Source organism: Oryctolagus cuniculus, chromosome 17, assembly GCF_051225735.1.
Source record: "Oryctolagus cuniculus isolate XC-2025 breed Fujian yellow rabbit chromosome 17, ASM5122573v1, whole genome shotgun sequence".
Lineage (NCBI taxonomy): Eukaryota > Metazoa > Chordata > Mammalia > Lagomorpha > Leporidae > Oryctolagus > Oryctolagus cuniculus.
Window position 1 is genome coordinate 22,631,155 of NC_142883.1, and position 25,150 is coordinate 22,656,304.

At 60.9% G+C, this 25,150-nt stretch overlaps 1 protein-coding gene across 1 annotated transcript; it reads right to left on the reverse strand.

The window, feature by feature from the left end:
* Positions 1-440: 440 nt before the first annotated feature.
* ERBB2 (erb-b2 receptor tyrosine kinase 2) lies at positions 441-24,319 on the reverse strand. The gene is made up of 27 exons (XM_002719343.6): positions 24,002-24,319; positions 18,203-18,354; positions 17,150-17,363; positions 15,260-15,394; positions 14,985-15,053; positions 14,746-14,861; positions 14,456-14,597; positions 13,275-13,394; positions 12,902-13,028; positions 10,673-10,746; positions 10,499-10,589; positions 10,129-10,328; positions 9,695-9,827; positions 9,524-9,614; positions 8,787-8,947; positions 5,795-5,842; positions 4,528-4,666; positions 4,309-4,431; positions 4,061-4,159; positions 3,636-3,821; positions 3,334-3,489; positions 3,142-3,217; positions 2,730-2,876; positions 2,271-2,368; positions 1,941-2,129; positions 1,447-1,699; positions 441-1,354 (listed from the first exon to the last, which is right to left on the reverse strand). The coding sequence occupies exons 1-27, from the start codon at positions 24,072-24,074 to the stop codon at positions 999-1,001; spliced, it is 3,768 nt and encodes a 1,255-aa protein (XP_002719389.1). The 5' UTR covers positions 24,075-24,319; the 3' UTR covers positions 441-998.
* Between the last annotated feature and the right edge of the window lie 831 nt (positions 24,320-25,150).

A 25,150-nucleotide genomic window follows, 5' to 3' on the forward strand; every position in this document is an offset into this window, starting at 1 on the left:
TGTGCCAGCGAGCGTGCGTTTACGTTCAGCCTTGGGAGCGAGCGCTGGGGCACAGAGGGCAGCTGGGCCTTTGCACCACCTGGTGGGTGGGCTTTTTCTTGGGAAAGTGAGTAACAAAGTAGATACTGCCTTCCCCCTCCCCCCATCATCCACTCCCCTCACCCAGAAGCAGAAAACCGCCCCATTCTGGTGGGGTGGCCTGAGCAGTTAGTTTGTCCTAAGCAAGAATCATCGGGTTGTCAAAGGGTCTTCGGATCAGAATCCCAACTTTCCAATGCCCCCTATCCAAAAGCCAGGCTCCAGGACAGCAGGCTCCTGGTCGGTCCTTGCTTTCTCAAGACTTGCAGCCACGCCCACCAGGAAGAGAGGAGCTGACTGTTGGGTGAGCTGCAGGGATGGCACGGAGTATCACCCCCACCCTGGCATGAGCTAGTGTCAGCTGTTTTCCAAAATATATTTGCAAGTGGAGAAAGTGGGTGTGGAGGGAGGACCCCTCCTCCATACAACTCCCCCTGTTCCCTGGGTCCTTATTTCATCTTTTAAAAAACAAGTAAAAACAAAACAAGAAAAGCACTCTGTACAAGGATGGGGTCTGGCTGCTGGTGCCGGCCCCTTCTCCCGGGGGCAGCACCGAGCCTGAGGGAGAGCCTGCATGGGTGGCTCGTGTCTGGCACACGCCCCCCCTCCTGGGCCCAGCTTCGCTCAGCCCTTCGGTGCCAAGCTGCTGCCTCGCGTGAGGAGGCTGTGGCTGTGGCCCCCTGCACCCTAGAACCTGGCGGTGCGGGGCTCCAGGGTCCACCAGCACTTCCCAGGGCGGGCCCTTCTCAGCCACTGGAACTCAGCAGGCAGGGAGATCCTCAGCACGGGCTCCTGGCACGGCGCAGGCTGCCCGGGGTGTGGTCCAGGGCCCTGTCCTTGCCTCGTTGTGATGTGGGCAGAAGTCAGGGCTCCCCACTCCCTGAGGGCACAGCAGGGCTTCTGCACGCTCGGCCTGTGGCTCACACCGGCACGTCCAGGCCCAGGTACTCGGGGTTCTCTGCCGTAGGGGTCCCTTCAAAGGTGCTGGGTGGGGACCCCCGCTCTGCTGGGTCCTGGTCCCAATAATAGAGGTTGTCAAAGGCTGGGCTGAAGGCAGGAGGAGAGTGGGGCTGAGGGGCAGCCCCTCCCCGGGGTGCCAAGTACTCGGGGTTCTCCACGGCACCCCCAAAGGCAAAAACGTCTTTGACAACCCCATTCTTCCCGGGGGAGAGAGTCTTGGGCCTTTCCAGGGTGGCCCCGGCTGGCCGGGCAGGCGGTGCAGGGCCCTCCAGGGGCGAGGGGGGCTGCGGCCGGACCTCTGGCTGGTTCACATACTCTGAAAGGGCGAGAGAGGACTCAGGAAAGGATCCCAGGGGCCCCAGCGTATCCCCCGCCCACCCGATCTCCACTCAGGCCTGGAATCCATACCGGGCTGGGGGCTGCAGGTCAGGGGGGCAACGTAGCCGTCAGTGTCCGGGGGCAGGGGTCCTGTGGGGTCCTCACTGTACCGTTGCAGAGGGTTGGGGTCGTGTGGCGGGAGGCTCTGCAGCCCCTTGGCTGCCCCCATCCCCAGGTCGCCATCGAATACGTCGGAGCCAGCCCCTTCTGAGGGGGCCAGTGGAGACCTGGGGGGCTCCTCTTCGGTGGGCTCCAGCCCCAACGGCAGCTCACCGCCACCACTCTGGGGACAGGAGAGAAGGTCATGACCTGGGGTGGACACCCCGTGAGAAGTGACTGGGTCCCGGGGCGTGACACAGTCGCCACAGAGAGGATGGGGTCACGGGTTGGAGGGCAATAAGCGTCGCCCCTAGGGAGAATGGGGTCTCCATGAGGGAGGGGGTGGGGGAACATCCAAGGGGGACTTGGTTCCCTGGGGCGGAGAGGGGAGCAAGCACAGCCCGCAGTGTGACCGAGGCACTGACCCGGGTGGACGAGCTGCGGTGCCTGCGGTGGGCTGTACCCCCAGCGCCCGGAGCAGGGTCTGGGCAGAAGAAGCCCTGCTGGGGCACCAGGTACTCCTCAGCGTCCACCAGGTCCCCCATGTCATCATCCTCCAGCAACGAGCGGTAGAAGGTGCTGTCCAACGGGCTGGCGGGGCCCAGGTCCTCATTCTGGGGAGGAGGCAGGCACAGCGTGGCAGCCCCTCCCCAGCCCAGCTTCACAGAGGGCAAGAGGCGGGGGCTGGGCTCGGGGTCCTCATCCCCAACCCCTGCAGGAGAGGTGGGTCGGGACAGGGCAGGAAGGCCCAGTACCTGGATGACCACAAAGCGCTGGGGGTCCCTGGCCATGCGGGAGAATTCAGCCACCAACTCCCGGAATCTGGGCCGGCATTCCGAGTCAATCATCCAACCTGGGGCGGGAGCAAGCTCAGTGTCCCGGTCCCGGTCCCCCCAGTGTGCTGGCTGCCTCCCTGGGAACCCCGACCCAGCTCCCCCCGGCCCAGACAACCCTGACTGACAGCCTGGGACCGGCTCTCTGGTCTGGAGCCAGGACCTCTGGGCACCCCTTCTAGGTTCCCCTCTTAACTTGCATGTAACTCCCCAGACTTCTATAGAAGGGATACCAGACGCTTTGGGGGCTCCTGTAACTATACCAAATCCCCTGGGCCCACAAACATCTGGTTCCCAGCCTCCTCCCAGTGCCCCCGTGGGCCCCTCCACCCAGGACCTCCCAGCCCGCCTCCAGGCAGCCAGCCTAGCTCAGCCACGCACATTTGACCATGATCATGTAGACATCGATGGTGCAGATGGGGGGCTGGGGCAGCCGCTCCCCCTTCTCCAGCAGGTCAGGGATTTCCCGGGCTGGGATCCCATCGTAAGGTTTGGCCCCAAAAGTCATCAGCTCCCAGACAGTCACCCCTAGGACAGAGACGGGGGACCAGAGGGAGCGTCAGTGTCCTGAGCCCTGCAGCTCTGCCCAGCAGCCTGGCACCGCCATGCGAGTTGGAGATGTGACGTCGAGGGTCCGGATTTACCCGGTCCTTCCTCAGTGCCTAGAAAGTGGGCCCGGGCAGCCCTTGCCTCCCCCACGACACACACGTGCACCCACTAAGGTTCCTCCTAGTCCTCCCCATCCCAGCACCCGCACAGGTCCTCATCCAGCGCCCCGCCCACCGCCACGCACCGTAGCTCCACACATCACTCTGGTGGGTGAACCGCCGGCGGAGAATGGACTCCAACGCCATCCACTTGATGGGCACCTGGGAGGGCAGAGGAGGAAGTCCTCCAGTCGGATGTGGCGGGAGGCTGCCGTTCCCAGAATTCTCCTGGGGCTGGGCCCCACCCCACCCAGCCTCAGCTTGCTCGCGCCTCTGACCTTGCCCCCGTCCGCGTGGTACTCTGTCTCGTCAATGTCCAGCAGCCGAGCCAGCCCGAAGTCTGTGATCTTGACGTGGTTGGGGCTCTTGACCAGCACGTTCCGTGCAGCCAGGTCCCTGTGCACGAGCCGCACGTCTTCCAAGTAGCTCATCCCCTGCAATGGGAGGCAGTGGTGTGGGGCCTCTGCATGGGGCTCGGACTGGCCCCATGCCCGGGAAATGCACCCACCCTAGCCCTGTGGAGAGAGGGGCTTGCTCCCCAGGGGCCTACAGAGCCCAGGCCCTGCCCCTAAGTGCATACCTTGGCAATTTGCACACACCAGTTCAGTAAGTCCTGTGAGCCCAGGCGCCCGCGGTGTTCACGGACATGGTCCAGGAGGCAGCCGTAGGGCATCAGCTGTGTCACCAGCTGCACCGTGGACGTCAAGCAGATGCCCAGGAGGCGGGACACATAGGGGGAGCCCACCCCTGCCATCACGTATGCTTCCTGGGGGCCAAAAAATCGTCAGAGACCAAAGACCCCAGCCCCAACTGCCTCCCGTGACTGGGGACCCTCACCCTGCCAACCCCAACCATCACAAAACAGCCACGGACCACAGACAGGGGTGTTGAGTTGAGGTTTGGGAGTCCCATCCCCCCCAGACACCAGTGCAGAAAGATCAGAGCCCCACCCTACAGCCAGGGTGTGTGTCCCCATCGCCTGGTGTGAGGGGAGCACGGGCTTACGTCCAGGATCTCTTTGTTGGCTTTAGGGGATGTGTTTTCCCGCAACACTTTGATGGCCACCGGGATTTTCACATTCTCCCCATCGGGGATCCAGATGCCCTGAGCAGAAAAACAGCCATGAGCAGGGGTCGGACCAGCCCCACCCGTCTCCCTGAGAGCCCTTCCCTGTCCCATTGCCTCGCCCTCCCCCTCCCCCACACCCCTGCAGGGACAGCCCCACCCCAGGGACCACCACCCCAGCTCCTGACCTTGTACACTGTGCCGAAAGCTCCTGATCCAAGCACCTTCACCTTCCTCAGCTCCGTCTCCTTCAGGATCCGCATCTGAGCCTGGTTGGGCATCGCTCCGCTGGGTGTTAGTGGCTCCACCAGCTGTGGGGCGGAGGTGCAGCTCAGTGCTGGGGCCGGGGCTGGGTCCCAGCCTCAGGCCGGCAGCGGCGGGGGACAAGGGGCCCTGGGCCGGCTCACCTCCGTTTCCTGCAGCAGCCTCCGCATGGTGTACTTCCGGATCTTCTGCCGCCTTCGCTTGATGAAGATCCCGAGGACTGACCCCATGACCACGACCAGCAGAATGCCCACCACAGCAGCGATGATGGACGTGACAGGGCTGGGGGTGAGAGCCAGGGTCAGGGAGGGGGCCACTCGGGCAAGGGGACACAGGGCCCCGGGGGAGGGACACGACAGTCCCTAGCATTGGGAAGGCTGGCCACAGGCTTTGACCCTCTCTTCCCTACACGAAAACCTGCCGAGGCTCCCCACTGCCTCCACAATGAATCCAAACTCCCAGCTAGCCTTTCCAAGCCCTTTCTGTCCGGTATTCTTGCCCTTGGCCATAGCTCAGGGCTTTACAATTTCAAGGCAGCAGAACCCCCAGGGAGCTTGTTAATATGCACAGTTGCAGAGCCAGGCCCCTCCCTGGGATTCTGATCCTCATGTGGGTGGGGCCCAGGAATGTGCACCCAGCAATTCGCTGTAGCACCAAACCAGCGTTTCACTCCCGGTTGGTCCCAGCCCGTCCTCCTGCTTGGACCACCACTTCTCCACGGGCCCACCTCCAAGACCCAGCTCACCCTGGATGGAGCCTCTGGGAGTCGACCCAGCACTCTGGTCATCCTTGTCCCTGTGCTGGCCCACCTCCCCACCCTTGCCCTTCTCAGCCAGGGTCTGGGGCAGAGCAAACCTCGGAAGAATGCTGGCTGAATCTATTCCTCTGAAAAGCCCCTCGCTGGCCAGACAACCATGTTCAGCTCAGTGGCCTGGTGGTCAAGGCCTCCGTGCTTCAGATCCAAACCCTAGCTGACTCTGACCTCCCCCCTTGCTCCCTCCCTGTGCATACTCGACAGCCCATCCCCACACCAGGACCTTGGCACACAGCCTGGATTTTCCTGCTGCTTCCCCCATCCCACCTAAACGCAAGCGAAATACCTGCCCCTCTTTCAAAGCCACCTCCTTGAGGCCTCCTGCCATATCCAGCTAAGAATCTGTCCTGTTTCCGTGCCAGTGCTGCAGCTGCACCTTTCTCACCCTACCCTGAGTTCCAGGGAAATGAACCAGGCCACTCCAGCGGGCAGGACCTGGGTGGGGAGGGTCTCAACCATCTTCCCGCCCCCAGCACCCTGGGCAAGTGGGATCACCAGTGTAAGGGTGGCCTGGGGAGGGAAGTGTACGAGGTGACCCCTCCCTGCATCAGAGGCCGGCTGGGGAGACAGGGGCACCAGGAGGAGACTGGGCCAACCTGGCTCTCTGCTCCGCGGGGCAGCCTTTGTCATCCAGGTCCACGCAGCTGCAGGAGAAGAGAGTCCCATTAACAACTTAAGGAACCATCCTTCGGGGTTCCCCCAGCCTCATCACAAACCCCAGGGGGTGGGTGTAACCGGGTTACTCTCCCCAAGTGACAAAGGTAGAACCGGGGCGCAAGGTCACTCTGTTCCATCTTCCGCACTGAGAAGCGACTCCTTCTCCAGCCGGGAACCCACATCCTCTGCTCCCTGCACTGCCCCGCGGTGCTGGAAAGCGCAGCTGCTGCCTCCACAGAGCACGGTGCCACACTCCCCACGGCCCCACACGCCTCCACAGAGCACGGTACCACACTCCCCACGGCCCCACACGCCTCCACAGAGCACGGTACCACACTCCCCACGGCCCCACACGCCTCCACAGAGCACGGTACCACACTCCCCACGGCCCCACACGCCTCCACAGAGCACGGTACCACACTCCCCACGGCCCCACACGCCTCCACAGAGCACGGTACCACACTCCCCACGGCCCCACACGCCTCCACAGAGCACGGTACCACACTCCCCACGGCCCCACACGCCTCCACAGAGCACGGTACCACATTCCCCACGGCCCCACACGCCTCCACAGAGCACGGTACCACACTCCCCACGGCCCCACACGCCTCCACAGAGCACGGTACCACACTCCCCACGGCCCCACACGCCTCCACAGAGCACGGTACCACACTCCCCACGGCCCCACACGCCTCCCTCGGTCCAGCCCCGAAACTGCCCGCACCTGCTGAGGGGACCACAGACGCTCACATGCACGCAACAAACAAAAGGAAACAAGCTTGCTAGCCCTCAAACTGGGTCACAGGTGGAGTCTTTTTGAAAAGGACACAGACCCACACGCGCTCACCAACAGGTGACCTAAGACAGGAAAGCACAGGGCAGGCCTGGGGGAGGGAGGGAGAAGTGAGTGCGGGTGCTCCACGGCCCAGTGGGGTGATGGCTACAGCTCACATAACCTGCTGTGCATATTACCAAGACAGAGGAAAGGAGCTTGAAAGTCCCAAACAAAACAAACAGTAAGGGTCGGGGCTGTGGCTCAGTGGGTTAAGCTGCTCCCTGTCTGTGGCGCTGGTTCAAGTCCAGTCTGTGGAGCCGGTTCAAGTCCTGGCTACTCCATTTCTTTCTTTCTTTTTGGACAGGTAGACAGAGGAGAGAGAGAGAGACAGAGAGAAAGGTCTTCCTTTCGTGGTCTTCCTTTCATTGGTTCACCCCCCCAAATGGCTGCTTCGGCTGGTGAGCTGCGCCGATCTGAAGCCAGGAGCCAGGTGCTTCCTCCTGGTTTCCCATGCGGGTGCAGAGTCCAAGCACTTGGGCCATCTTCCACTGCCTTCCCGGGCCACAGCAGAGAGCTGGACTGGAAGAGGAGCAACCAGGACAGAACCCAGCGCCCCAACCGGGACTAGAACCCCAGGGTGCCGGCACCACAGGCAGAGGATTAGCCAAGTGAGCTGCAATACCGGTCCTGCTCTACTTCTAATCCAGCTGCCTGTTAATGCACCTGGGAATGCAGAGGAAGATGGCTCAAGTGCTTGGGCCCCTGCATCCAAGGAGACCTGGATGAGTGAAGCTCCTGGCTTCAGTCTGAGTCAGCCCCAGCTGTTGTGGCCATTTGGGGAGTGAATCAGCGGATGGAGGATCTCTCTCTCTCTCTCTGCCTTTCAAACAAATAAATAAATCTTTAAAAATAAATAAAGATTTTAAAAAGATACAGAGATGAAAATGCTAATTACCTGGATTGATCAAGACACATTGTCTACACCTATGGAAATGATACACTATATCCCCTAAGTATGTACAATTATTGTGTGTGAACTGAAAATGAAAAATGCCAAAAAAGGAAGCAGGTGTTTGGCCTAAAGTTAAAACCTGGGTTGCCGGAGCCGCGGCTCAATAGGCTAATCCTCTGCCTGCGGCGCCGGCACACCAGGTTCTAGTCCCAGTCGGGGCACCGGATTCTGTCCCGGTTGCCCCTCTTCCAGGCCAGCTCTTTGCTGTGGCCAGGGAGTGCAGTGGAGGATGGCCCAAGTGCTTGGGCCCTGCACCCCATGGGGGACCAGGATAAGCACCTGGCTCCTGCCATCGGATGAGCGCGGTGCGCCGGCCGCAGTGCGCCAGCCGTGGCAGCCATTGGAGGGTGAACCAACGGCAAAAAGGAAGACCTTTCTCTCTGTCTCTCTCTCTCACTGTCCACTCTGCCTGTCAAAAAACAAAAACAAAACTTGGGTTAAGATGCCTGTGTCCTGGGGCCAGCACTGTGACAGCAGGTAAAGCTGCCGCCCACAGTGCCAGCATCCCATATAGGCACTGGTTCAAGTCCCGGCTGCTCTACTTCTGATCTAGCTCTCTGTTATAGCCTGGGAAAGCAGTAGAAGGTGGCCCAAGTCCTTGGGCCCCTGCGCCCACGTGGGAGACCTGGAAGAAGCTCCTGGCTCCTGGCTTCAGATCAGCCCAACTCTGGCCGTTGCAGCCATTTGGGGAGTGAACCAGCAGATGGAAGACACCTCTCTCTCTGTCTCCCTCTTTCTGTCTGTAAGTCTGCCTCTCAAATAAATAAATCTTAAAAAAAAAAAATATGCACAGATAAAAACGCCTGGAGGGAAAATATTCTAAATTGTTAACAGAGGAACAGAGCTGCTGGCAACATTCATTTGTATTTAATGCTTCAGTTTAAAATTTCTTTTCAACTTTCCCTTACAGTACTTGTTGACTATCGGTCTCGTGCTGGTATTTCTTACGGTTTGAACTCTCTCTTCAAAGTTTTCAGTTTAAAATTTCTAACATGTTACATGTGCAATTAGAAAGCCAAAGAGAGAGAAAGTTAAGAGTCTCAGGGTCAACAAAAGTAGAGTTGTCCCCCTTTTACAGTAAGAGCCCCTGAGAGGCTCCTGACCTGCAAACCCCCCCTTCTGCAAAAAAGGCCGCCAGACTCACGCATGGGTGCAGTTGATGGGGCACGGCTGGCATGTGCCTTCCTCATCCGGGAACTTCCAGACGGGCATGTAGGACAGGTCGGGTTTCACCCCGCTGGGGCAGCGAGCCACGCAGGAGGGAGGGTCCTTGTAGTGGGCACAGGCCACACACTGGTCGGCCTCCTGTGCGGGGAGGAAGGGGTGATGGGAGGCTGGCACTGACGCACCCAGGACAGCAGGAGCAGGCTCTGGGTCCCTTCCCCACTTCCCACAGCCTCTCATGGGCGCTGCTGTTTTCCTTGCTCTGAGACAAACAGCCCTGGGCATCCCCAGTCTCTGGGCACCCCTCCCTCAGCAGCCCTCCTGCAGACTTGCTCTGAGCGACCGGGCGCCGCCCAGAGAGGTGGAACAGCGAGTGGCACCAGTGGCTATTATGGAGACGGCCTTTGCAGTGCTTGGGCACGTTGCCAAACCCTGCTCCATTTCATTTCACCACGCCCCAACGAGGTAGTTCCTACTAGAACACTCACTTCAGACAGCAAAAAAACAAGACTGGAAGCAGGGCTTGGAACTGAGTGGCCCAAGCCCATGGGTCTAACCACCTGAGCCCAGTCACAGCCAAGAACCCTGGGGACCTCCAGGGTCCCTGCACCCCAGCCTCCCTCTCCTGCCGTCAGACTGAGCTGTGCACCCTGCAGCTCCGTGCCCCCAGCAGGCCCCGAGACCCCGCCCCTCACCCCAAGCCCAGCCACATCTCACCGATCCAAAGCAGGTGACCGAGCCATTCTGGGGCTGACACTCGGGGTGACACGGCAGACAGTGCCTGTCACTGACATACTCCCTGGGGAGCCTGAGAGGAGGGACAGGTGGTGAGGGGTCTGCGAGGAGCCCCGTGCACCCCTCCGGCCGCCCCTCCTCCAGCCCGCATACCCCTGTAGCACTCGGCATTCCTCCACGCACTCCTGGCCCCGAAGGAACTGGCTGCAGTTGACGCACTGGGTGGGCCCCGGCCCCCAGCAGTGCCCATGGGCGCACAGCGGGTAGCAGGCCTGGCCCTTGCCCGCTGCAGTGAAGAGGAAGGGGCCAGGAGGAACTCAGGGCAGGCCCTGGGTCCAAATGAACCAGGGGAAGGGGCTGTGAACGTGGGGACCAGTGCCGGGCTTAGCAAGGAGAGGAGGCCGTGTGAGAGCAGAAGCAGAGGGAAGGGAGAAGGCGGCACCCAGGCAGCGTGGCAGGGCCCAGCAAGAAGCGTGTCAAGAGGCCAAGCCAGAACCAGGTCAAGAGTGTTGCTCCAGGGGCAGGGCAGGCCCCAGGAAGCTGCTGCCAGGGGCCCGTGCTCCCTCGTGCACCGGGCTCCATCTTACCACACTCGTCCTCTGGCTGATTGCCGCTGTGCAGCAGCGCCTGGTGCGGGTTCCGGAAGAGCTGCTCCCAGGGCACCGTGTGCACGAAGCAGAGGTGGGGGTTGCGGTGGATGAGGGCCAGGCCACTGCCCAGCTCCCGCAGCGAGCGCAGCCCCAGCCAGCGGATGCCCAGGCCTTGCAGGGTCAGCGAGTAGGCGCCGCTACGGGAGCAGGAGGAGGAGCGCTTAGGGCCCAGCGCGCACCTTCCCACCAGTCTTTCCCTGACTTCTCTGTCCCCAGCCGAGTCCCTGTGGAGCCCAGGGGCTGCCCGCGCCCAGGGGCTGCCCACGCCCATCCCATCCCGGGGGGACCCCTCCTCCCTGGTGCTCACTCATGCAGAACTCGTCCCCGGATGACTTGAAGGTTCTGGAAGACGCTGAGATCCGGCAGGCTGTCTGGCCAGGCCGCAATGTACAGGTAACCTGCAGGAAGCAGGTGAGGCTGGAGGGGTGGGGACAGGGCCAGGACCCCCCAGTCTCTGCAGAGCAGGACGCAGACAGCCCACCTGTTATCTCCTCCAGGGTCCCAAACACTCTGAGCTGCTCAGGCAGGAGGGGGGCGGTGGCAGAGGCTGGGTCCCTAGGAGGATCAGGGGAGGAGTCAGTGCCAGGAAGGGGGTGGGCATGACCCCCACATGGGTCCCTACCCTGCCCCCAAGTAGCGCCTTCATTGCAACCCTCTGCCCAGGGAGCCTGGCTCTTCCCATCCGGGGCTTGCCTGGACTCTGCCTGGGCTGCACCCCTGGTAACAGTGTTTCCATCCCCGATCTACAACTCTTCCTTCCAGGAGCGCGGCCCATAGCACCCGGAAGGCAGAACTGCTTCTAAGAGCAGGCGTGGAAAACAACCTAAACTCCCACCCGTACCTGGAGAAACTGCTGGAGGAACCCGGATTTAGCTAAGACTACAGAATGAAAGAGCGTCTCACTCAAACTCCGTCACCACCGCACGAGGCGGGGAGCGTCCCTGTGCCCCTGTTTTACAGATCGGCAGGCGGAGGCATCGCAAGGTGAGGAGCACAAAACTGGCCACGTGGGCTCTCAGCTGCACCCCCCCGCGCGCGCGCGCGCCAGCTGTGAAAGATGGAGGCAGGGTGGGTGAGCGGTCCTGCCCGCTCTCGCAGCGAGGGGTTGGCGGTCCGCGCACACGCTCCCACCCACAGACTCCAGCCTCCCCAGCTACATGCGGGAAACAGCCTGCGCCTGTGCGAACGGCCCCGAAGACCACGCACCAGTCACCAACAGCCAGAAAGGGGAGCAAAGAAGCAAGCGTGAAAGGGAAGGTTCCTCTTTTAAACACATTTCTAATCGGAGTGTAATTCGCCGACAATGAAATGGACAGGGTCTGGGGTGCAGGTGGGAGTGTGCGCAGGCGCACTGACTCACGTATCCACCACCCGGCTCCCTGCACCCCAGGAACTTCCCTGGTGTCCCCTTCCAGGTCCCCAGCCCCGGAAACCACTGCTGTGCTTTCCCTCACGACACATGGGCTTGGCTGTCACCCAGCAGAATCAGACAGTGGGGACCTGTGTGATCCGAGGTCCGGGCCCTTCTGTCGCTGAGAACTTCCTTGTATTCATAATAAGAATCTCTCACTCTGTGGTATGAATATCTCCATTTTCAAATAATAGTGCATATGTTTTGTTTATAATGTCTACATTTGAAATGAATGTGCAAAAATGTTAAATTTTTTTTAAGATTTATTTTATTTATTATTTGAAAGTCAGAGTTACACAGAGAGAGGAGAGGCTGAGAGAGAGAGAGGTCTTCCACCCGCTGGTTCACTCCCCAGATGGCCACAATGGCCGAAGCTGTGCCGATGCAAAGCCAGGAGCCAGGAGCTTCTTCCAGGTCTCCCACATGGGCGCAGGGGCCCAAGGACTTGGGCCATCTTCTACTGCCTTTCCAGGCCATAGCAGAGAGCTAGATAGGAAGTGGAGCAGCCAGGTCTTGAACCAGCGCTCATATGGGATGCTGGCGCTTCAGGCCAGGGTGTTAACACACTGTGCCACAGCGCCGGCCCCAAAATGTTAAAATTTTTTAAAAATCGGGGGCCAGCATTGTGGCAGAACAGGTAAAAGCCACCGCCTGCAGTGCTGGCATCCCATATGGGCGCCAGTTCTAATCCTGGCTGCTCCACTTCCGATCTAGCTCTTTGCTCTGGCCTGGGAAAGCAGTAGAAGATTACTTAAGTGCTTGGGCCCCTGCACCCTCATGGGAGACCCGGAAGAAGCTCCTGGCTCCTCACTTCGGATGGACGCAACTCTGGCTGTTGCAGCCATTTGGGGAGTGAACCATCGGGTGGAAGACACTCCCCCTCTCTGCCTCTGCCTCTCTGTAACTCTGTCTTTCAAATAAAGAAGTATTTAAAAAAATTTTTTTTAATTAAAGAACAACATACACCACTATGTGTTTCTGTATTTATTTCCAACTTGGGGCTATTATGAATTAAGCTGCCACGAACTTTAAGGAAAATTTCCTCTATACAGATGCTTTGACCACCACCTAAGTCCAGGATCATGGATAACATGTTATTTGCAACCACCCCCTTACCCCAGCCACACACACACACACACACACACACACACACACACTAACGTCCCAGCTCCCTCTGGTCTCCTTTGCATTCCTGGCCTGCCTCCCACCCTCCAACCCCCCCAACATGCTGACACATCTGGGTCCTCAGGGCCCTCCGGCCGCCCTGACGCCACCTCAGGCCATCGTGCGCACCCTTACCCTTCAAAGCTCTCTGGCAGAAATGCCAGGCTCCCAAAGATCTTCTTGCAGCCGGCGAACTCCTGGATGTTGGCACTCGTGACCGCCCGCACCTCCCGCAGGTGCTCCATGCCCAGGCCGTAGCACACTGCGGGACGGGGGCAGGTGGTGAGGCGCCATCTCCGCCCCACCTGGGGTTCCCTCCTAGAGCCACAGGCCCCCTCCCGCACTGACAGGAGATACAGGGGCAACTTGTGGGGCTGGTCTAGGCAAGCCAGGGACAGAGACTGTGGGAGAATAGGGGGTCCCAGGACAGAGGACAGAGCGGGCTGGGCCAGGCTGTGTGGGCAGAGGGGCAGGAACCGCGGCTGGCCTGGGGGCAGTGGCTGGGTACCTCGTGCACAGGGCTTGCTGCATTTCTCACACCGCTGTGTCCCGTCCTCAGCCGTCACCTCTTGGTTGTGCAGGGGACAGACCAAGGTGCAGGAGCCCACGTCCGTAGACAGGTAGTTGTCTGCGGAGATGAGGAAGACGCTTCCTGAGCAGCAGGCCCTTGCCCAGGTACAAAAGCCATGCCAAGGGGCCGGCGCTGTGGCGTAGTGGGTAAAACCGCCGCCTGCAACACCGGCATCCCATGTGGGCACCGGTTTGAGTCCTGGCTGCTCCACTTCCGATCCAGCTCCCTGCTAAGGTACCTGGGAAAGCAGTGGAAGATGACCTAAGTAGTTGGGCCCCTGCACCCATGTGGGAGACCCCGATGAAGCTCCTGGCTCCTGGCTTCAGATCTGCCTAGCTCTAGCCATTGCAGCCACTGGAGAAGGAAGCCAGTGTATGGACTATTTCTGTCTTTCCCTCTCTCTCTCCATAATTCTGCCTTTCAAGTAAATAAATAAATCCCGTGCTCCTTGTCCGAGCACCTGTGCTCCTCCCGAGAACCCTGGGTCAGATCCCCGCTTTACAAAGAGGGAAACCGAAGCACTGAGCTATGGAAAGCACTCCGGGTCACTGTGCCTGTCCGTGGAGGAGCCCGGATGCAGACCTAAAAGGCCTGGCTCTTGGCTTTGTCCTCTCACCCACCATGAGGCCGCACAGCCAGCACCCGAAGGCCCTCTCCTGTCTCTTGGGACGGGTGGAAAGGGATCCCCAGGTCCACACCCAATCTGCGCATGTCCATCAGTAAGCAGAGGAGCTGTTAACTAAAGCCCCAATCTATCCAGACTATAGAATAAAAACATATTATCACCAGGCAATACAAAAGCTTGACAAATGTTAGCTCATTCCACCTTTATCACCACAAGCTAGGGACCATTCATGCCCCCATTTTACAGATGAGACAACTGAGGCACAGCAAAGAGAGAGCCGCAAGACTAGTAAGTCGGCCAGCCCGGTGCAAACCCAGCCAGCTGGGCTCTCGAGCCTGGGCTCCCAGCTGCCTCTCCTGCCTGCCACCTGCCCCACAGTTTGGGAAGGAGGAGGCAGGTGTCCACAAGCGGTCGTGCCCAGCTCTGCACAGCAAGGGGCAGGCAGCCCCACACACACTCCCAGCCACGAGAACCAACCTCCCCCTGGACTCACAGGGACAGGTGGTCACACAGCTGGCGCCGAAGGTGTAACGGCCCTCGGGGTTGGGCATGGACTCAAAGGTGTCCGTGTTGTAGGTGACCAGGGCCGGGCAGTGCAGCTCGCAGATGCCACTGTGGTTGAAGTGCAGGCAGGCCTGGGGGCGGGCAGCTGGTGTCACTGGGTGGTTTTCCCTGGAGCGCCAGGGGCAAGGGGGCATTACCAGGCAGGGTGCCCACCCCTTGCCCCCTGGGGTTGGGGGGGAGGGAGCGAGGCCCACTGGGCCCAGGCAGGAAGGCACGTACCAGGCAGTCGGAGTGCTTGGGGCCCGTGCAGCCGGCGGCGCACTGCTCATGGCAACAGTCCGTGGGCAGCTGGCCCTTGCAGCGGGCACAGCCTCCGGCACAAATGGTGCGTGTCACTGTCGGACAAGGGGCAGGGTGAGGGTGGGCGCGGGCCCAGGCACCAGGCCCCACACCGGCATCACCTTCTGGGAGGATGCCCTGGCTGCCGCACCACCCACCCCGGGCCCCCCAGGACTCACGGCTCTGACAGTCCTCGGGACTTTCTCCCCAGCAGCCGGAGGCTTGACAAGCTGGAGAACAGGGTGGGCCTGTGGGGAGGACCCGAGCGAGCAGTGAGAGACGGCGCGGCGCAGACAGCCGCAGAGACTAAAGCGCGGACACAGAGGACACAGAGCGCAGGCCGGAGCCGGCCGGGGACCAAGGGCGGCAGAACCAGAGGCATGTGGGGAAGCCGAGGGAGACACCAGGGGCTGAGACAGGGTCAGGCGGGCAGGCGGGGAGGGGCGTGGCTTACAGGTCCGGGCACGGCTGGCATTTATCCGCGTGAGGGCCAGCTGGTTGTTCTTGTGGAAGATGTCCTGCCACAGAATCGTGTCCTGGTAGCAGAGCTGGGGGTTCCGCTGGATCAAGACCCCTCCCTTCAGGATCTCTGTGGGACAGGCAATCGTCAGGGGACCCTTCCCCCACCGTCTGTCACCTTCTGTCTTCTCTTGGGCCCTCCTGCCTCTCAGAGGGTGCAGGCATCTTAATCAGGCCCCAGACTCCCCAGAGAGCAGAGAAGTTAGCCTCCAGCAGCGCCATCACCCGCCCCCACCCCAGACTGGGAGCCAGGGAGGAGCGGGTTCCCACGTCAGGGTCCGGATGTCCACGTGGACCTGGACTCTCTCCTCTCCCCTCTACCTTGGGCACACTGTTTGGCTGTTAAGAGAGACTGGGGACGGGCATTGTGGTGCAGTGGGGTAAGCTGCCACCTGGGACACCCACGTCCTGTATCAGAGGGCCCGGGATGGAGTTCTGCTTCCACTTTTTTTTTTTTTTTTTTTTTTGACAGGCAGAGTGGACAGTGAGAGAGAGAGAGACAGAGAGAAAGGTCTTCCTTTGCCGTTGGTTCACCCTCCAATGGCCGCCGCGGCGGCGCACCATGCTGATCCGATGGCAGGAGCCAGGTGCTTCTCCTGGTCTCCCATGGGGTGCAGGGCCCAAGCACTTGGGCCATCCTCCACTGCACTCCCTGGCCACAGCAGAGAGCTGGCCAGAAGAGGGGCAACCGGGACAGAATCCGGCGCCCCGACCGGGACTAGAACCCGGTGTGCCAGTGCCGCAAGGCGGAGGATTAGCCTAGTGAGCCGCGGCGCCAGCCTCTGCTTCCACTTCTGATCCGGCTTCCTGCTAATGCACTTGGGAGGCAGCTGGTGATGGCTCAGTACTCGGGTTCCTGACACCCATGTGAGAGACCTGGATAGAACTCCTGGCTCCTGGCTTCAGCCTGGACCAGCTCGGGCTGTTGCGCCCACTTAGGGAATGAATCAGAGAGAACATCTCTCTCTCTCTCTCTTTCTGCCTTTCAGATAAATAAATACATTTCTTTAAAAGAAATAAATGGGGCCAGCGTTGTGACGTAACAAGTTAAGCTGCCGCCTGCAACACCAGCATCCCATTTGGGCACCAGTTCAAGTCCTGGCTGCTCCACTTCCTACCCAGCTCCCTGCTATGGCCTGGGAAAGCAGTGGAAGATGGCCCAAGTGCTTGGGCCCCTGCACCCGTGTGGGAGACCCAGAGGAAGTTCCTGGCTGCTGGCTTCAGCCTGGCCCACCCCTGGCCATTGCAGCCATTTGGGGAGTGACCAGCAGATGGAAGATCTCTCTCTCTCTCTCTCTATCAACTCAGCCTTTCAAATGAATAAAATAAATCTTTAAAAAGAAAGAAGAGAGACCGAGGAGTCTGGCTTCACCACTAACTGGCTGTATAGCCTTGAACAAGTCACTTATCTTCCACGAGCCTCAGCTTCCCTGTCTGTAAAACGAGAATAACCCTGAAGCTTTCCTTGCAGGATTCTCTGAACTGAGATCATGCAAAGCACCGGGCACCCAGAGCCTGGGACACGATCAGCTCCAGGCCCACCACGTACAGTTCCGTAGGTTGCTCACTGAACATTTATACTCAGCTGAACGGGGCAAACACCCAGCCTGCCTTCTGACGATCGACGTGTGCATACTGGCACAAGCTGCCACTTCTTGGGAAGGAGGGAAATCTTTCTGTAGCCTGAGGGCACCACCCCTGGCTCTTCCTGCGCCCACCCAGAGGAGGAACCACCTCCGAGTCACACAAAGCCTCTGCGTGGCGAGCGGGAGCCACGGTCCGCTCTGGAGAGTGAGCAGAAATTTTCAGGGACAGCGAAGGCCACCTGTGAGGCTCCGAAGCCGCAGCTCCCGCAGCCCTCCCGGGGGGGCCCCCGCGGCTGGCGTGGCGTTGTCCCGCGGGTCTCCATTGTCCAGCACGGCCAGGGCGAAGTTGTCCTCGAAGAGCTGGGTGCCTCGCACGATGCGCAGCCTCTGCAGCGGGATGTGCCGCACCTGGTTGTGGGCGATGAGCACGTAGCCCTGTACCTCCTGGATGTCCTGGGGGGGAACAGGCCAGGGGAGGGGCTGAGGCAGGTCTGGGGCTTAGGACGCTGCCGGCCCTGTAAGGGCTCCTGCAGGCTACACAGCGCAGGGATCTTGGGTGAGACCCCCAGCCACAGAGCAGTCCCACACCCTCCTGTGTTAAACGGAAATCAAGGCCACTCTCTCTGGCATCGCCGGTTCCTAGACGGTCCAGAAAGCAGATGGGGAGCGGGGACACTACGCTGTGAGCTCGAGCCCCACCCTCTCTGCATCTCGGTTTTCTCGTCTGTGAAAGGGGAGGACGCCTGGTCAGGATGAGGTCTACTGTGACCCAGCAGTGCACACGCCTCCCGCTCCAGGCTGGCTGTTTCCAGGAGCTCCCCACGCTGTCTCAGGTCTTTCTCTTTTGACCTTTGTGAGGGGTCCCCAGCATGCCTGGTGCTCCCACTATACAGACAGGGAAGCTGAGGCCCAGGGCAGCTAAGGATTAGATCATATTCACACAGCACATGAGCGGCAGAAGTGGGCCTGGAACTCACCTCTCCCACCACCCTCTCTGCTACCATAGGTGGGAGAGGGACCGTGGCCCGGGCAGTCCGACAGGGGAGGTGGTCATGCTGGCCAGAGAGCGCCAATGTGGCAGAAGCACAGACGCATCCCACTCAGGGCCCCGGCCAGCTATGTGACACAATGAAAGTCAACTGATTTCGTAATGGAATGGGTAGGAGTTAGACATCAGGAAGGACTTCCCGGCTAAGGAAGCACAGGGCAAAGCACCCTCTTCTACCGCCCACCTATAATCAGAGGACTCAGCCCAGCTGGAGGAGGGCCTGGCTGGGCTGCCCCGGCCTCACCTGCAGGAAGGAGAGACTGGCATTGGCGGGCAGGTAGGTGAGTTCCAGGTTCCCCTGCACCACCTGACAGCCCTGGTAGAGGTAGCGAAGCATGTCCAGGTGGGTCTCGGGACTGGCCGGGAACCGCAGCTTCATGTCTGTGCCGGTGCACACTGCGGGAGGGGGCACACAGGTCAGAGGATGCTGCCCTCCACACCCGCCCCAAGACGGGGAGGCAGCGCGGCTGCGAAAGCCCGTCTCCCACTTCCTGGCCCCCCTGCAGCGTCATGTCGGGAACAAGAGGCAAATCTGGGGAGAGGCTCCCTTCTGGCTGGGTCCGCCCTGGGCACCCAGAGGGGCCCTGTGTGCCGGCCCCAGGGGGCTTGCCCACCAAGAAGGGCAAAGAAAGCTTCCCTTTGTCCCACAGGCACCAAGCAGGGCCGGGGGGTACAAAACCCCCAAGAGGCGATGATGAATCATGAAACCTCTGGGTACCCCCTGCCCCTTTCCCAAGTCAACAAACCCAGGGCATTCTCCCTAGGCCGTTCTCACACACCCACACTGTCAACCTCCTGGCCAGCGCCAGCCGCCCCCACAGTGCCACCCAGCAAGTGGGGAAGGAGGGGCGGCGGGTGTCATAGCTGGGACATGGGGCAGCCCGGGCCCTGGGCGCTGCAGAGACCTCTAGAACTCCCCACCTCCCCACCCCACCCCCGGCAAAGAGAAGGCGCCTCAGACACCAGTATGGGCATCCGGACCCCAGCAGAAGATCCTGGGCCAGGGCGAGGCACGCTCTGCAGGTACCTACGTTGGCACCCTCGCCCTTGCCACCTCCTCAGGGCAGGGCTCCAGAACCAGCTGGCAGAATCTGTGCCATGAAACTCCTGCCACGGGGGCACAGCGTCAGCTCTGTGTACCTGCCCGGGCCAACCAAGATGCACCGTCGCACCTGACCCCTCCTGGGCCTTAGCGTGGGGGTTCCTGAGACCAGAAGGAGCCACTCAGCCCAGGGAATCGATGGGAGGGGTGACCCTCCCCTGGTGAGGGGCACTCTGGGAGCAGCGTGCCCCATGTCTGCCAGCGGCGGGGGTGGGGGGAGACGAAAGTGCCCAGTTGAACTTGTTTTTCTGCTCCGGTGAGAACATGAATCACCTGGCGCGTCCTGCCCAGGAGCGTGGAGGGAGGCGGGCGGAGGGCACCGTCAGTTACACAGGCTCGCAGGTGCCTGAGCGGCTCAGAATTCCTGCCGGTCTCTACTGCGCCTCCCAGGGAACAGAGCAGTGGGTTTGGGGGTCTGACGCCAGGGGCTCTCCTCTCCCAGCCACCTGCAGCTTAAGGTCAAGTCTTAGGGGGCGAGAAGATACCCACCCCCCCACCCCTGCCCCAAAGAGCCGGGGAAAGGCTGGCGGGGCAAGCCGGGAATCCCTCGGTGGCCTCCCAGTAACGCCCAGGCTGCTCTCTGGTCCTCCCCGCTGGGCAGATAGGATCTCTCTCCCCCGGACACCAGGACAGGGGACTGCCAGGCCTCCCCACCCTTTGCCATTGTACCCCTCCCTTGCCCCAACCCTTCCCCCCAAAGACTCCCAAGAGAAACAGGAGCCGGGGGTGGGCGGCCAGGCCCAAAATAACGCCCGCTGCCGGGACCTCCCCCCGCCAGCAGCTTCAGCTGCTGCATAGACACAGCTGTCTCCAGGCCCAGATCCCAGCTCTGGCCCAAGCTGGGGACAGGGACTGACAGGGCTGGGGCAGGGGCCTTCCCCATGTGGCGGTCCACTCCTTGTGGCTCTCCACCACCTGCAAGGGACACTAGCCAGGGCAGCCGGGCAACGAGTCAGCCACCACCATGGAAGCGCCACCTTGACCGGGCTGGGCACCTACTGTGCGCCCAGCAGGCACTTGGCAATCCTCACGACATGCTGGGGGCCGGGACTGCCACCCTGCACAGAGGAAACAGGCTGGCAGTGACACTGCCCCATGAGCGACAGGGGCGGGATTATACGTAGGTCCTTCCGCTGCACACACGGTGTCAACAGTCACTCTCCTGATGCCACCGAGAACAGGCTCTAAGGCAGCGCAGGGGGCTGGGCGGCAGGGTCAGGGAGAGTGGCAGCCACGCCCCGCTAGCCAGTCTGTTTACCTGACTTGCTTGCGGCTGAACCGAGACTAAGACTCTCAAGGGTTTGCCGGCAGGTGGTAGAATTGGTACCCAGGGCCCGGGAGCCTTGCAGGCTACACCCCTGCCAAGCTGCTCAGAAGGCCCACCTGGTGCCTCCCCTGCCTCCATCTCCATCCTATGGGCCCCTTCCCCAGGCCCTTCGGTGACCCCCATACCCAGCCTTGCATGGTGGAAGGTTCTAATGCCCACCAGGGACGCTGGCCCCTGAGCAGCCCCAAGCTCAGGGGCCAAGAGTGAGACAGGACCAGCCCAGAGCCAGCACAGGGCCCACAGAGCAGGACTTGTGCCTGCTGAGTGCATACACCCAGTCTAGTCTGCCTCGGGAGGCAGAGGGGCCAGGTGCGGTCTCGGTGCCCATTCCTCTGCGCAGAGCGGGGCGCACTCCCTCCTGTCCCTCCTGCGGGACACTGGTGGTCAGGGTTTGGCCCCAGTCCCGGGCTCTTTGATGGGTTCTCTCCTCTCCCCCAGCATTCAGCCCAAGTTGCTTCTTTGTTCACAGCATGAAAGCCAAGGCTTCCTTTGGTTTCCATGAGTACCACCAGGGAACTCCCTTCATCCCCAGACCCCTGTGGCCACAGCCATGCCAGGGCTCACCCCCACACACACCTGCACGGTTTAGGCTGTCTTTAGACCAGAACCCTAGCGCAGCCACTCTCTCCGTGACCTTGTGAGGCCCTGCACCTGCAGGGCAGAAGCTCCCTGGGATTCATCTCCATACCTGTGATTTCCTTGGCACCCAGCGACTATTTCCTGGCCTAAACTGGGTCCTAACGACTCTTACTCCCTCCAAGCAGGTACAAGAGAGTTAAACGAGAGCTTGAATCCAGAGGCAGTCTGTAAACACGGCAAGTCTTTGTAAACAGAGCTGGGGCAACACAAACATTAGCTGTAATAATTCTCCTACTCCTTCAGAGCACACACATCCCTCGCCCCTACCTCGCCTCTCTTCCCAAGGGTGAGGAGGGGAGGGGGTGGCCTAGCAGAAGTGGCACAGGAGTTTCCCTGCAGGTGGAGGGCAGGAAGGGAGATCTCTTTCTAGACCATTCCATCACCCAGGGGCAGGCACATCTACCCTGGGTCCTGCCCCAGCCTCTGGACCCCCAGGCCTCCCCTCACCCACAGCCCTTAGCATCCCAGTGGCCTCCACACCCTCCTGCCCTAAGTCCCCTATGATGCTGAGAGGGCCCAGGAAGAAGGCAGGCATGGGCTGGACAGGAAGGGAGAGGACTCCACAGCCGGGAGGGGACCTCAGGCCCCTCAGCTCAGCCCCATTTTCCCTAGCCAGGTTCGGAGGTCCACCCCAAAACAGAACAGCATCCCTATCCCTTTAGGCTAAGGTTTGGGTCAAGCCATTCCTGTTGTGTGGACTTTGACCAACTCTTAAGGCCTCTTCATTGGCTAAGGAGCCTTGGCCAAGTCCGTGGGTTCTCTGAACTTCAGTTTTCCACCTGTGCCCCTGTCTCAGGATTGTTAGAGACGGAACGGAGCCATCTGCACTTGAGCACCTGCCTACAGGAAGTGCACTGCAACTTCTTAAAAACTTGAGGCAAGGGTTTCATCCAGGAGTACAGGTGATCCCAGTTCAGGAGAAAATGCGCATTGTATTTGACCTTGAAAGTCAATATATTTTTCTTTTTACATTTGAGCCTTTCTTTGCTATTGTTTTTTTTTTTTCTTGGACATGAAAATGAACACTTTTAGTAGAAAGAGGGAAGGAGGTTCTTGGGAAGATCACACTGGAATTAAAATATGAATGAACAGTGAAAAGGATGCGTTTGGTGCAATTTACAAATCTTGACCGCTGAAAAAGATCTCAGCAAAATCCTGGCCCCCTGGCCCTTGCCCCTGGGCCTCCCCTTCCAACATCCCTGCCCCAGCCCACAGCCCTGGGGTAGAACCTGGCTGCTGGGTGGGATGTGCCTGCCTCTGTAACCATTCCCCATGCAACACACTCAGTGTCTCTCTGTAACTCAGCGTGAGGACCTGAGGAGGCCCCGGTCAAGAGGAGTCTACCCCAGCAACGCAGCCGCCACCGCCTGCTCTGCTCCCAGGCAAGGAGAGGAGGGCGGCCCCTCGCCATGGGCAGAGGTGAAGTTGCACGCCCAGGGAAGGAGGGAGGGAGGACAGGGACCTCCCTCTGCAGCCACCCAGCAGGCATGGGGCCACCTCCTGCTATTTACAACAGATCTGGCCCAGCACCTTGAGGGCGTTCCTGGAGAGGGCAGAGTTCAGCCTGCGTCCCCAAGTCATCAGGGAGACTGATGTTTGGCAACACAAGGCCCAGACACACAAACACAGACCATAATTCAGGACCACCTGGCACAGCCCCAGACACACACTGACAGCTCGCAGACAATGCGGCAAGGCCCTGGCGAGGACCCGGGAGAGCACCACGGATGCACTGCCACCCACAGCTCCCCAGACTCCCTGAGTGCCAGGGGCCACCTCACCCTGCTCCCACAGCACCCTCACCCAGGGATGCAAGGGGCAGTGCCCCCCACCGGCTCAGGTGGACCCCAATCATCATTTTCAATGTGCGGCTAAGGCTTGTGCTGCCCTGGGCCGGCTGTGAGCCCCACCACAAGCCAGCAGCCGCCTCCCTCTTTGGGCCCCGTTTTTCACCTGCAACGTGGCCTTCTGTTAGGAAGACGAAAGGAGGGAATGCATGCAAAACACCACCCACGGGCCCAGCAGAGTGTACTGGGCACAGAGTGTGTGTTAGCTTTTATCCTGACTTCGTGCAGGCGGACAGCAGGGTCGGGATACACACCTCTCCACTCACCCTCCCCGTCCCCTCACAGCAGGAAGCAAAAAGACAGCAGAAGCACCCGGCCCCTGGGATACCCCCGTCTGGCCACAGCTGCCCCGATATGCCGCCCGTGGAACTCTCCAAACCAGGAAACCCACCCTCACCCCTCTCTGGTCCAGGCTCTCCACAAGTCACAAAGCCCGCAGGCCCTGTAGGAACTGGCTCAAAACAAACCAGGGCCCCTCCCCCTCGCCCAGACCCCAGCGCCAGGGACGCGTGCAGCTCGCCAGGCCACTCTCCCCGGCCCGCGGGGCAGGTTGCTCTGCCCACCTCCCCCTTCACCCCCGGCCCCGCCTGAAGCCGGTACTCAAACGCGGGCGGCTGGAGGGGGCGGGGAGGGGGGAGGGGCAGGGCAGAGAGGACCCCCCCCCAAGGAATCCAGCCCAGTCCAGTCCGGAGGCGGAGGCTGCCAACTGGAAAGGCTTTGAGAAGGCTGGCGGGGGCTCGGCGCGGGGAAACACGCTCGCGCGCGCGCGCGCGCACGCACACTCCCACACCCACCCCGCAATCCACCTCGGCGAAAACTTTGGGCGCAATCTCGGAGAACTTTTCTGACAAGTCCCCGGAGCCCGCTGGGAGTCCGGCAAGCGCCCGGGCCCTAGAAAGGGGCGATCTCGAGCCGCTTCGGTGGGGGTCGCCCCCAACCCCGCCTCCACCTTCTCTCGCCCCCTCCCGGCCCGAGCGCCCCGCGCCGGGAAAGCCCGAACTTAACGAAACTTCGGCGAGGAGGGCTCGTCGGGCTCCTCGGCCCCCGCCAGCCTGGGACTTCGGACCGGAGACCCAGGCTGCGGGGGGGGCCCTTCACTACCCCATCCCCTCCCCACGCCAGACCCACCTTGGGTGCCCGCGGTTCCGGGGGGCAAAAGGGCGAGGAGGAGCCCCCAGCGGTACCAGGCCGCCAGCTCCATGGTGCTCACTGCGGCTCCGGCCCCATGGCTCCGGCTGGACCAGGCTGGGAGTGCGCGGGGCTCGGCGAGGGGGTGGGGGCCGGGCGCGCGGCTGCCGGCGGGCACTCCTAGTCTCTCGGCTCGCGCTGGAGGGGAATCTCAGCTCCACAACTTCATTCTCGTACTTCCTCAAGCAATCCTACTCCTCCACCACCTCCTCCTCCTCCACCTCCTCCTCCTCCTCCTCCTCCTCCTCCTCCTCCTCCTCCTCCCGTGATTGGGAGCAGGCGCGCTCACGGCTCGCCCCCCCACCCCCGCCGCTGCATTCCAGCAAGTCTGGGAGTGGCAACTCCAGCTTCGCTTTCTCCCTCTCCCGGCGCAGGCCTGGGTGCGTCCGTGCCAGCGCCCGGACGCCGGGGTTGCCCGCAGCAGTCCTCACGCAGAGCCGGGCAGAGGGATCCCGCCGCCTGCCCCGGAGTGCGGGCGAATTCTCCAGGCTGCCACCCTCCGGTCTCTCCGAAGCCTCGGGTTAGATCTGCAACATTCCCGGGGAGTTTGCATCCTACCGCGTCCCGCGCCTGTTTGTTGTGGTATCGAATAATGGCTTGCCCGCCGGCGCACTCAAGTAAACCTGCCGGCCTGGGAGCGGGGATGAGCTGGGGTCCAGGTGCGGCCTCCAGGAGCCCTTTGGACAGCTCCTCGGCTGTTGTAGGGATCTGGTCCGGGCTGAGAAGCAAGACCTACACATTTGGGAGGGGACAGTGAAATCGGAGGCAGCAGGGCTTCAGTCCCTGGCCGAGCGTTCTTGTTTTCCGTAAGGCTACGCGCAGAACCCAATCCCTCCCAGGTTTGTTCCTCGCCTTTTCCCGCCTGCTGAGCGCCACCCCTCCACCCTGCATCCATCCCGCCTGAATTCCGGCCCCTACTCTTAAACCTCCGTGGTGGCAGTGCGCCTGGAAAGAAGACCGATTTTTGCTGAAAGACAAAATACGACATGGGACATTGTATCCTAACAAATTGCTCATTATTTATCTGAGATTCAGATTTACGGGGCACCCTTATTATTATTTGCTAAATCTGGCAATTCTGAATGCCCC